Source organism: Zea mays, chromosome 2 (genome assembly GCF_902167145.1).
Source record: "Zea mays cultivar B73 chromosome 2, Zm-B73-REFERENCE-NAM-5.0, whole genome shotgun sequence".
NCBI lineage: Eukaryota > Viridiplantae > Streptophyta > Magnoliopsida > Poales > Poaceae > Zea > Zea mays.
In genome coordinates, this window is record NC_050097.1 from 148,451,141 (window position 1) to 148,464,372 (window position 13,232).

At 44.9% G+C, this 13,232-nt stretch overlaps 1 protein-coding gene across 1 annotated transcript; it reads left to right on the forward strand.

Annotated features, from left to right (window-relative positions):
• The first annotated feature begins 10,684 nt into the window (after positions 1 to 10,684).
• On the forward strand, positions 10,685 to 12,081 carry LOC100281319 (uncharacterized). The gene is made up of 2 exons (NM_001154237.2): positions 10,685 to 11,534; positions 11,631 to 12,081. Exons 1-2 carry the CDS (start codon positions 10,734 to 10,736, stop codon positions 11,928 to 11,930), a joined length of 1,101 nt encoding a protein of 366 aa, NP_001147709.1. The 5' UTR covers positions 10,685 to 10,733; the 3' UTR covers positions 11,931 to 12,081.
• The last annotated feature ends 1,151 nt before the right edge of the window (positions 12,082 to 13,232 follow it).

Consider the following 13,232-nt stretch of genomic DNA (forward strand, 5'->3'; position numbering starts at 1 on the left):
TAAAAGAAGATGAAGCTACTTTTAAAGTTCAAGCTGAGGCTCAGAGGCATGAAATTGAAGATCTCCGAAAACAACTAGCCAGAGCTAAAGAGGAACGCACACTTGAAGAAACGAAACGAGAAATCCGTGAACAATGGGCAAACCATTTGGAAAAAAGCGTTGAAGAGCTTCGTGCATCTAAGAAAAGATGCTATGAGAAATCTATAGAATGTGTTAAAAAAGTAAAAACCAGCTTCGCCAGCGTTGGCGCTTTTTCAAGTGAAGAGAACTTCATAAAGGGTGACCCCGAGGGCCCAATCGAATGGATCAGTCACGAAGCTGAGGCCTTTGAAGAAATTTTGAATAGCCGTGGAGACATATGTGCCTTTTCGGGTGCCAGGGAGATTGCTACCATTTTGGAGAGAAAAGGCTGTGAGCATGTGAAATTTTTGGCACAATCCGAAGCCGCCTTATCCTCCGAAGATATAAAAGACCCCTCGGCCGAAGCAAGTGTCACACCCGGCTTTAAGGAACAAAGCCAGGTGCATCTCATACATGCGCCAAGAAGACAACATATATAATAACAGAGTGTATAGAGATAAATGTCGTAAAACATCAGAGTATTTATTACATAGCGGAAGACTTATTACAAAATAAAGTAATAAAGATAAAACGAACTAAGGATCGTTGGCGCCAATGTCAACTGAGAAACGCCACCTAGATCAGATCATAGTCCTCGCCTTGTGGCTCCTCCTGAACCACCTGCTCTTCTCCTGTGGGGGGGGTGTGAGACAGCAAGGGTGAGCTCACACATGATCATAGCTCAACAAGTTGTGGGGAACCAGTGGACATACTCACAAAGGTGTGAGTCCATGTGATGTGTAAGGCTAATCAATGATAGGGGTTAAAGCTGAGCATTGCTTTTAAGTAGTTGGTCAAAATTTTATTAGCAGTTACTAAGTATAAGTAAATACCAAACCATAAGTAGAGTAATAGAACAAAATTAATAATAAACCCATGCAATGCAAATGACAAAATTGAATTTAAGTTCCATAATTTAAACATCAGAGAGTCCTGAGCTGCTCATGACCGCGAGCACGGCTAGTATACTAGTTTTACACTCTGCAGAGGTTGTACCCTTTACCCACAAGTCATGTTACCCATCTGCCAAGGGATCGCGACTTCCCATACACCTCTACCTAGGAAGCGCGGCAGGGCAACACTACGAGGCCTTTACAAAGTTCCACTAGCTTCCGAAAACCCGCTACAGTTTATAGGAAGTTCCAATGCAGGGTTCTTGGCTGACCGCCATCGCAGCAAAATCAACCAAGGACCTCCCTACACTGACCACTCCCCTACTGCCCTTGCCCCTTTCGGGTAAGGTAGTCTTCCACTAGCTTTCCTAATTAGTCAGCCAAGGGCATCCCATTAAACCCTTGTGGTGGCACGTGGTTCTCAAGTTAAGCTCTATGTTCCAATTAACATTAATGATCTCAACATGAACATAAATAGAATAACAAAAAGAATTGGAACATAGAGGTAATAAATGATTATCCTAAAACCATGTAAAGCAATAGCAAACTACCCAAGTGATTCAGGGGTAAACAAGGTAATGAGATAAACAATCTAGGGTGACCTATTGGGTCCCATCAAAATTAACCTATGCATGGATAAGTGATGTTAAAGAACATTATTAGGTAAAAAGTGGTCAAGGGCACAACTTGCCTTCAATGAGCTCCTGCTCAGCTACTTCAACCTGCTGCTCACCAGGATCCTCAGCAACGGGCTCTTCTACTCGCCACAATACAAACAAGCACAGTGCATATAGAGAAATTAACATTACACCAAACATATAAACAAAATACACAGTAATAATCTACTCATTAAAATAAAATCCTAGGAACAGGAATCATAATTTTTGGAGTTATAGATTTTAAGTTATGAATTTTCAAAGGTTTTATGTGTTTTAAATAGGATTTAGTGAGGGATTAATTTTATTACTGTTTTCATGACCAAACAGAGGCTCTAAGTAATAAAGAATAAAATTACAAAAATTTAGAAAGTGGAATGGATTATTTTGGAGCCCATATGAATATTCTATGAATTATACAAGTTTTAGAGTTTATTTTCATATTAAAAATCTAATTTCTAATTCATTTAATCACCTTAAAACAGCACTGGACTGGGGCTCATTTAAACAGGAACATAGGGGGCTCGGTGTAAAAATCCGCAGACACAGGGCACAGTGCCAGAGGATGGCGGGTTGATACTATGAAACTTCAGGGGCTCTTTAATAAAAGTGTTAGCGCGAAGGGGTATGAAAAGACCTCGACCGTTGGATCTTGATCTGCGGTCAGGATTAGATCGGAACCCAGATCAACTGACGTCCGCTCCGAGCCGTCGGATCGAGCACGCGCGGTCCAGATTTAAAATACTACGGAGCAACCTAGCGCGTTGGATCAAGATCGCGCGGCACGGACCCGATCCTACCGAACCGGTACCTAACTTCTAATCGTGGCCGTCCGCCATTGATCCGACGGAGCACGATCATCGCCCCAACAGGGCAGGCTCGCACGGCGGCGCCGCCCACCGAGCCGCGACGAAGCTCGCCGGAGAATCCCAATCTACCGCGCCAGTGGATAATTCGCGCCAGAACCCACGCAAAACCAAATTCGCTTTCACCCGAATCGATTGGGATGGGGATTGTCCCAGATTGCAGTCGCTATAGCACAGACCACCACCGGCCGCGACCATGGAATGGTTGGTGGCGGTGCCCGGCCGTTCGGCCCATCGGAACCTAAGTCCAGAACTGCAACGCACTAGGGAACGCAGAGATAAACACGCGTAAGGGAGGAATTGCTCACCAACTTCGTGTCCGGGCGGGTGTCGTCCTTCGCGTGGGATGGTGGCACCAGCAGGGATCGAGGAATTGGCCGTCGCCGAGGCTTCCTAGGCGCGCGCAACCGGGACCTCACACTCCGCGCGCCAAGGCGATTCCGGCGACTGAGCTTCAAGGGTAGAACACCGGCGAGTCTCGAAAATGGTAGAACGGCAAGAGGGGCTCTCGGTTGGTTATCCCACGTCAAGCAGCGCCGTGGCGATACAAACGTGCTGACGGCGCCTATATACACCGAAGGTCGGGGAGGAGTGGTAGAGGTCGCGGCTTCCCCAACGACCGGCGCGAGAATGGCGGCCCGGAAATCACGCATTCCGTTGAGCTCAGCTACGGCCGGATCTTGGACACGGTTAGGGATGACATGTGGGCCCGGCGCGTAAGCGAGTGCCAGTGGCGTACGCGTGAACTGGTGAGACTGGAGGCAGGACCCACGGGTCAGCCGTGGAATTCGTGCAGGAGGGAAGGAGATCACGGGTCGCGCGTGGGTGATTGGTAGATGGGCCGAATTGGTAGCCGCCGGCCCAGGTAAGGTTTTATTCTTTTCTCCTTTTTATTTTTCTGTTTTCTTTTCTTTCCTAAGTTTATGTTTTTCAAATTTTGAATTCAAGTGCTGTTGTGAAGTTTATTCCTTAACCAAAAATATAAGTTTATAATATAGTATGCTCAAGTACAATTATTTGATTAATCATATTTTATTTATATTTATCTAGTACTTTTCTCCTCTTTTCTCCAATTCTAAAATTCCTTTTAGCTCTTAAATTCCACTTTGGGCTTTAATATATTTCTTGTCACATTATTTTTATGTTGTCACAAAATGCACACCAAATAAAACCTCAGCATGATGCACAATTTAATGGTATATCCTTTTATTAATTAATTATTTTTTTTTGAATATGGTGTTCACAAGTGATGATACATAAAGATCAAACTCACATAAAGAGAAATTGTTTCTCTATTGGTATTATTCTTAGCAAATTACAAAGTGGGTGTTACAGCAAGCCTGGTCGGTGGAAAATTTTTCACCGACATCTAGGACAATGGTGGCCGGGAAATGGCCCAAGAAATCATACGAAAAAGCGAAAAAGACATTCATGACGCTAGAAAAGTAGCAGAGCCCGAAGGGCAAATAGGTATTGACTAATGGTTTTTGACTCTTTGTTGTAATTTTTTGATTTCGAACTTGTTCACGGTTTGTAATAGTAATATAGTCGTATCTTCTCCTCCCTTAGAATCTGCTGAGCCATCTGCGGGCCCCCACGCGAAATGGGATGACGAAATTAGGAAAATGGCCGAAGCCATCATGGATAAAATTGTTGATAAGCTACTAAACGAAGCTGCAGAAGTGGTTCTAAGGGAAGATTAGATGCTGCTGTAAAAACATTTAGAATATAATGTTTGTTGAGAAACATGTGTAATATTTTGTAACTTTGAATGTAATATATTAACTATTTATGGTTCTATTTTTTACGATGCGTGAAACTTCATATACATACCGTTTTTGAGCCTTCGGCGAAAAAACACCTTCCCTTCTTTTCATGCTTCGTAAATAATATCCGTGTTCTCATATGATCAGTAACCAATCCTCGTAAAATTAATACCAATAGATGTTTCCATTTGACGAAAGTATAACTCTTCAATAGCTATTTTTTGTGCCTTGTCATTATTTCTTCGAAACAATTTTCGAATGTCGATACTGGGACCCCCTTCTTTGCGTTGATGATGCAATATGATGTATGAAGTTATGCTATGCGAATGATGTAATGATGTGATGTTATGCAAAGTGATATTTGCCGAAGGTTCGCCTTTTACTTTCAGCGGAATCAGCGTTTATTTTTCGCTGTAAGCCTCCCTTAGGAGCTTCTTCGCCTTTTACTTTCAGCGGAATCAGCGTTTATTTTTTGCTGTAAGCCTCCCTTAGGAGCTTCTTCGCCTTTTACTTTTAGCGGAATCAGCGTTTATTTTTCGCTGTAAGCTCTGCATTCCCTTCGGAACGACTTTTGAGCAAAAAACTTACACTGTGCTCCCTTAGGAATGACTTTTTGCTGCTTCGACAAAATTACGTTGCGTTCCTTAGAACAAAATTTTTGACAACTTCGAAGGTCCTCCTTGCCACCATAAATTCTTATGCTTCGGCAACTTAAGCCTGTGGAGAAGATATATTTTCATTATGGTAAAAAGCGAAACTGTTACAATAGATTAAAAACGACAAAAAAGCACTTAAGCCTCCCATAAGTGTTTCTTATTAAAAAGAAAATAATACTGAATGCGAAAAACTGTTGTCAGGGTAGGATATTTGTCAGTAAATATGCTTCGACTCTGGCACAGTGCTATTGACTGTGCGAGCTTCGGACTCTTCTCTAAAGTCCCGTTGGAGGTGAGTGTGCTGACTCCCTTCTGGCTGCTGGCCGCGTTGCGTTGGTGGTGGAGGTGGAGGCTGTTGCCAAGATGCTTGGGGTTGGCTTGCCGAAGCAACAGAAGCTGCAGGGTGGTTGCCTACATATTCTGGAATGTAAGGCGAATGGTACGAAGCAGTATGCATGACTTGCTTCGGCTGACTCTGTTGTGCTGCAGCTTCTGCTATCTCCTTTTGCTTCTGGATGGTAACATGGCACATCCTGGTGGTATGCCCCTTGTCCTCACCACAGAATAGACAATAAATTTTCCTTGGCTGATCCCCAAATCTTCCTCCGAAGCCCCTGGCGCCTCTGCCCCTTAGAGCTGGCGGCCGGAAAGAGCTTTGCTGCTGCCCCGAAGCTTGCGAGGAGTACTGTGGCCTTTGCTGTTGACTTCCTCTATCATCACTCTGAGTAGAGTTGTGAATTGACTTGACGTGCCTCGGATGGAATCTTCCTCCGAAGCCCCTGGTCATTTCAGAGAACCTGTATGCTTCCTCCCTTCTTTGGCGGAAGTCATTGTCAGCTCTAATATACTCGTCCATCTTCTGGAGCAGCTTCTCCAAAGTTTGAGGAGGCTTCCTGGCAAAGTATTGAGCTGAAGGTCCCAGTCGAAGCCCCTTAATCATGGCCTCAATGACAATTTCATTGGGCACTGTTGGTGCCTGTGCCCTCAGACGCAGGAACCTTCGGACATACGCCTGAAGGTATTCTTCGTGGTCCTAGGTGCACTAGAATAAAGCTTGAGCAGTGACTGGCTTCGTTTGAAACCCTTAGAAGCTGGTTATCAGCATGTCCTTCAGCTTTTGCCATGAGGTGATTGTTCCTGGCCGAAGAGAGGAGTACCAGGTTTGTGCAACACTCTTGACAGCCATGACGAAAGATTTTGCCATGACTGCAGTATTGCCACCATACGAAGATATGGTTGCTTCATAACTCATCAAAAATTGCTTCGGGTCTGAATGACCATCGTACATGGGGAGCTGGGGTGGCTTGTAAGACTGGGGCCAAGGTGTAGCCTGCAGTATCATCAAAAGCAAAATTTCCATGGAAATTTTCATACCAGTCGTCCTCGTTGTAGAAGCCCTCCTGATGAAGCTCTCTGTGCGGAGGCCTTCGGTTCTGGTCATCTTGAGCAAGATGACGCACTTCTTCAGAGGCTTCGTCTATCTACCTTTGCAGGTCAGCTAGACGAGCCATCTTTTCCTTCTTCCGTTGGACCTGTTGATGGAGCATCTCCAAATTTTGGATTTCCTGATCCAAGTCGTCCTCCGGAGGCGTTGGACTGGTGGCCTTCCTCTTCTGGCTTCGGGCCTCCCTAAGAGAAAGGACATTCTGATTGGGATCCAGCGGCTGCAGAGTGGCAGCCCCTGTTGCTGAAGCTTTCTTTGGCGGCATGACGAAGGTGATGCTTGCCGAAGATGTTCAAAACTCAAAAAATGGAAGTGAGTTCACCGGAGGTGGGCGCCAATGTTGGGGACTTGTTCTCAAATGCTAAGAGTTAAGAACAAGGCAACATAAAAAGTGTTAAATATTAAAGTCCTTCGTCCTTCAAGACATTATATCTCTTCGGATATAATGAATTCTGGACGAAGGTTATGAAGGAAAAAACTTTCGTAAGCTCGATAGATAATAAAGAAGAATTCATATACCAAATACGAAGAATAATTTAGATATTATTATCAACTTATATTTATTTGCATTATCATATTCAAAATAACAAATTATAAATTTACCTTCGGATTAACGGAAAGTAAAGGTACAGGCGTGATGCGGGAAGCGAATGCTGAGTCAGCGTGAACAGTACGGGAATACTGTTCATCTATTTATAGGCAAGGGACGCAGCCCATGTAAAATTACATTCATGCCCTTTATATTTGCCAATAACACTAATCCTTCGAGGTCTAATTTGCCTTTTCATCTTTAAGTCGGTTCCCCTTTTCTACTGTCATGCCGAAGCTTTCCTGTGTACAGCTTCGTGATCACCTTGTCCTTCGTCATAATCATCCTTCGTCTCGCTCAGGCTTCGTCCTAACCATGCTTTGTATGCTCATGATCCGGATCCGAAGATACCTGTTGACATATTTCACTTGGAAAAATTATCAAATCATGTTTTTGAGGACCTTCGGAAGCCGAAGGCCCCCAATAGGTAGTTTGCTATTGCTTTACATGGTTTTGGGGTAATCATTTATTATATCTATGTTCCAATTCTTTTGTTATTCTATTTATGTTCATGTCAAGATCATTAATGTTAATTGGAACATAGAGCTTAACTTGAGAAACACGTGCCACCACAAGGGTTTAATGGGACGCCCTTGGCTGACTAATTAGGAAAGCTAGTGCAAGACTACCTTACCCGAAAGGGGCAAGGGCAGTAGGGGAGTTGCATGCAAGGAGGTTCTCGGGTTGATTTAGCTGCGATGGCGGTCAGACAGGGGATTCTTGCAAGTGCTCTTCCCATAAACTGTAGCGGGTTTTCGGAAGTTAGTGAAACTTTGTAAAGGCCTCGTAGTGTTGCCCTGCCTCGCTTCCTAGGTAGAGGTGTATGGGAGTCACGATCCCTTGGTAGATGGGTAATATGACTTGTGGGTAAAGGGTACAACCTCTACAGAGTGTAAAACTGGTATACTAGCCGAGCTCACGGTCAAGAGCAGCTCAGGACTCTCTGATGATTATTTTATGGAACTTAAATTTAATTTGTCATTTGCATCTGCATGGGTTTATTATTAATTTGTTCTATTACTTTACTTAAGGTTTGGTATTTACTTACACTTAGTAACTGCTAATAAAATTTTGACCAACTACTTAAAAGCAATGCTCAGCTTTAACCCCTGTCATTGATTAGCCTTATTACACATCACATGAACTCCCACCTTTATGAGTTCATGTCCACTTGTTCCCCACAACTTGTTGAGCTACACTAGTACAAAAAGGCTCAAAGCCTGCGGCACCCATATATTTTTACAGACGGATCCGGTTATCCACCGACTGTGCTATTTTTAGTGGCGGTTCCTTAAGAAAACCGCCACTAGAAATCGTATTTCTAGTGGCGGTTCCTTAAGAAAACCGCCAGTAGAAATCCATGATTTGTAGTGGCGGTTTTCTTAAGGAACCGCCAGTAGAAATACGATTTCTAGTGGCGGTTTTCTTAAGGAACCGCCACTAGAAATCATTTTTGTCCTTAATTTTTCGAGTTTTTCAAACGACCTCGTATGATAAAACCACTAAAATAAAAGTTGTAGATCTCTAAAAGTTATGAAACTTTGTAGTTGACAACTTTTTTATTTGAACTCATTTCGGTTCTCAAAAATTGAATCTAAGTATGGCAAATTTAAAATTCAAATTTTGCAAACTACCTCGGATGAAAAAAGTGTCAAAATAAAAGTTGTAGAACTCCAAAAGTTATTTATCTTTGTAGTTGACAACTTTTTTATTTGAATTCGTTTAGGGTCTCAAATAAGCAATTTACACTCAAATGGTTGTAATATGTGGAGAAAACAACTACAAACTAGACACAAGTCATGTCATAGACGGAGTGGTAGTGGAGGGTACGCGCGAGGGTTTATTACGTCGACCGCCAGTGAAAATCGATTTTCACTGGCGGTCTTCAGTTACCCGCCTGTAAAAATGGTGATTTCTACTGACCTCTAGCACTGGCGGTTACGAAAAACGTCACTATAAATATGTTTAGGACCGTCAGTATAGAGCTTATCTGTACTAGTGCTATGATCATGTGTGAGCTCACCCTTGCTGTCTCACACCCCCCACAGGAGAAGAGCAGGTTGTTCAGGAGGAGCCACAAGGCGAGGAGTTTGATCTGATCTAGGTGGCGTTTCTCAGTTGACATTGGCGCCAACGACGATCCTTAGTTCGTTTTATGTTTATCTTTTATTTTGTAATAAGACTTCCGCTATGTAATAAATACTCTGATTATTGTGACATTTATCTCTATACACTCTGTTATTATATATGTTGTCTTCTTGGCGCATGTATGAGATGCACCTGGCTTTGTTCCTTAAAGCCGGGTGTGACAAGCTACTGGATTTAGTTCGTTTACTTGAATTTCTATGGAAAATTCACATTTGAACTGCAAGTCACTCGAAACTTAGAAAACTGTGCATGCAAAAATGATATCCATGGTATTTAGCACAAGTTACGACCGATTTTAGGAGCGAACTGGAAACTTCGAGCACCATGCTCACTAAACATGGTCGTGAACTTGCCATCCAGCCGTTTAAAAATTGTATAAAACACAAACAAAGTCAGAAAATCATGAAACTTGTCCACATGTCATGATATCATATATAGAGGCTGTGATAAAAATTTGAGAATATTTTCAGAAAGTTGTGAGACACTACGTGTAGAAACCTAAGAGAATTACGTTGAAACTCTATGATTTCATGTGTCACCTAATACACTCGGCAAAGCCGCCGTCTCCGTCACCCAGCGCCGTGACGGCCGCTTTTCTTTGTCGAGTGCTCAATAAAAAGTACTCAGCAAAGAAGCCTTTGCCGATGTACTGTTCACCGAACCCTCTTTGTCGAGTATCACACTCGGCAAAGACTTTGCCGAGTGTTTTTCAAGGTTTGCCGAGTGCTTCAGGCACTCGGCAAAGCGCCCGATTTCGGTAGTGGTGTTTTACAGGTTTTGCCGAGTGCTTCGGACACTCGGCAAAGAAGCTAATTCCGGTAGTGAGGGCAGACCGTCCGGCCACACCCAATGCTACAAAAGGTACTCAACACCAACAATTGGCTAACTAGCTCTTAGAGCAAGGTTAATAATATAGCCAACTACTAGATGCAAGAATTGTTGCAGCTAATCTCTTAGCCCATTTGTATAATAATTGGTTTTTTGTTGTTAATGTATGGACCACTTAACTCTCTCATAAAGTTTTTTTAGTTCTCGTATCTGAGCCGATCGTAAGATAACAACCCACTTCTTATCTCTTCTGCAACTCAACGTTTAATTTTGTATAGACTATTACTATACTTAGCTCCTAGATGGCATGCGGTCCCTTCGTTAATTTAAGGAAGCGTCTAAGGCCTTGTTCGTTTCTACCGGATTGGTGGGTCAGAACGATTCCTAACCGGATTCCTTCTCTAATTTATATAAACTTTGATTAGGCCTTGTTCGTTTGTGCTGGATTGATGGGTCGGAACGATTCCTAACCGGATTGCTTCTCTAATTTATATAAACTTTGATTAGCTGGAACGATTCCGGCTGCAATCCGACACAAACGAATAAGGCCTTAGCTGGAACGATTGTGGGTGCAATCTGACATAAACGAACAAGGCCTAAGGAATCTGATTGGCACCAGAAAGTTGATTAACACACCTTTAGGCCTTACCTCAAGCTAGCAGAACACTAGCTAGCGCTATATAAACTGCCTAGCGGCTAGCTAGCGCAAGCAATCGAGAAAAGAGAATTAGCTATAGCCAGCCGTGTGTCGAACACGACACGCGATAATGGCACTCATGCAGGAGAGCAGCCAGGACTTGCTCGAAGCGCACGACGAGCTCTTCCACCACTGCCTGTGCTTCGCCAAATCGCTCGCGCTCGCCGTGGCGCAGGACCTCCGCATCCCCGACGCGATCCACCACCACGGAGGCGGCGCCACCCTCCACCAGATCCTCGCCGAGGCCGCGCTCCACCCAAGCAAGCTTCGCGCCCTACGCCGCCTGATGCGCGTGCTCACCGTCTCGGGCGTCTTCACCGTCCAGTATTCTTCAACCGTCGACGCGTCGGACGGAGCTGATGTCGTCTACAGGCTGACGGCAGCCTCCCGCTTCCTCGTCAGCGATAGCGACGAGGCGGGCACGGCGTCCTTGGCTCCCTTTGCGAACCTGGCGCTCCACCCTATCGCCATCTCCCCGCACGCCGTGGGCATCTGCGCGTGGTTCCGGCAGGAGCAGCACGACCCGTCCCCGTACGGCCTGGCGTTCCGCCAGATCCCGACCATCTGGGAGCATGCTGACAACGTAAACGCCCTACTGAACAAAGGCTTGCTCGCGGAAAGCCGCTTCTTGATGCCAATCGTACTCAGGGAGTGCGGAGACGAGGTGTTCCGTGGGATCGACTCGTTGGTCGACGTCGGCGGTGGGCACGGTGGCGCCGCCGCCACCATCGCCGCCGCATTCCCGCACGTCAAGTGCAGCGTGCTTGACCTCCCGCACGTTGTCGCCGGTGCTCCATCCGATGCCTGCGTGCAGTTCGTTGCGGGCAATATGTTCCACAGTATTCCACCTGCAACCGCCGTTTTCTTCAAGGTACCATCCAATCCATTACATGCATTGCATGCTGCTGATCGACTGCCAGACAACTCTATCGATTGATTTTGATGATGATTACATTATGCCTGCCAGACAACTCTATGTGACTGGGGTGACGACGAGTGCATCAAGATATTGAAGAATTGCAAGCAAGCCATATCTCCACGGGATGAGGGTGGGAAGGTGATAATCATGGACGTGGTAGTCGGGTATGGGCAGTCAAACATGAAGCGCCTAGAGACACAAGTTATGTTTGATTTGGTTATGATGGCGGTCAATGGAGTCGAGCGCGACGAGCAAGAGTGGAAGGAGATGTTCATTGAAGCTGGATTCAAAGACTACAAAATCCGACCAGTAGCTGGCCTCATGTCGGTCATCGAGGTCTATCCATGAATTCTTTGTGAACAAAAGGCCGGCTGCCATAATATAAACTGAAGACCACGACGTCGTCATGGAGCTGAGCGTGTTGTTTTTTAGACTACTAGGCACTTGAGCCTCTGAGAATTTGTAATAATAAATAAGCTGAGCAACAGCGTTCTGTTAATGTGGTCTTGCCTTGCACGTTCTACACACCAATTCCGTCGGCCTAACTAATACTATACAAACCGTCGGAAATAAGCAACTTGCCCACGGGCGCCGTCATGAATAAAATAAAAAGAAAATACTAGGAAACAACTAGCAGACGCCGTGCCCATCTCATTTCGTGCAGGACCCCTCTTTCCTCATGTCACTGTCGCCGCTGCCGCCCGCACGCTCGTCTGCTCGTCGCCGCCGCTGCCACCCACACGCTCGCGTGCCAGCATGCCACCGCCGCTCGCGCCGGTGTCTGCACCGTCAGTCCGTCACCCGTGCCTGCCGGTGCGCTGCACCGGCTGCCGGCGCCCACACACAGCTATAGCCCACCGCAGACCCCGCCCGCCCGCCCGCCGCCCTGTTCGTTTGTGGCTGTTGTCTCCTCAGACTCATCCACCTCCTCAAGTAAATTGTCCTTAAAAATGTACACATACATTGATTAAGGTTAATTTGTGAAGCACTACAGTAAAACATAAAATCTCTGACGGTCAAAGCCGTCGGACATAAGCATGAAACCGTCGAAAATAGACTATTTCCGACGGTTTCGTGTTATCTCTGACAGTCTTCAGCCGTCGGACATAACATGTCAAAAATAGTGTTATGTCCGACGGTTGCCGTCGACATAACGTATCTCCGAAGGCCACATCAAACCATCGGAGATAGTTCTCGGTAACGGTTTTAACGACCGCAGACGGGGCCCACAACCCTTATGTCTGACGGCCTAAGCTACGCCGTCGGACAGAACAGACTCTTATTCGACGGCATAAACTAAGCCGTCGGACATAACATATTTCAGCAATTGTAGAAAATATTGTTTTTATAAATTTTTGACATTTATAGAAAAAAATCAGATTGCATACACATGTACACAAATTGCATATACAACCATATATTCACATTCACAATTATATTCACAAACATATAGTATCCAATAGTTGCAACAAGTCTTTTACATCAACATATAGTTCCAAATTTAAAACTGATATAGTTCGACACATAGTGTTTGACATGAAGAGTGACATAGTTCCAAATCAAACGCATTTGATGAACTATCACTCATATCTATCACCTGGTTGGTTCGAGTTATAGCCACTTCCTCCGGCTAGACTCTTGGTGTTGAAA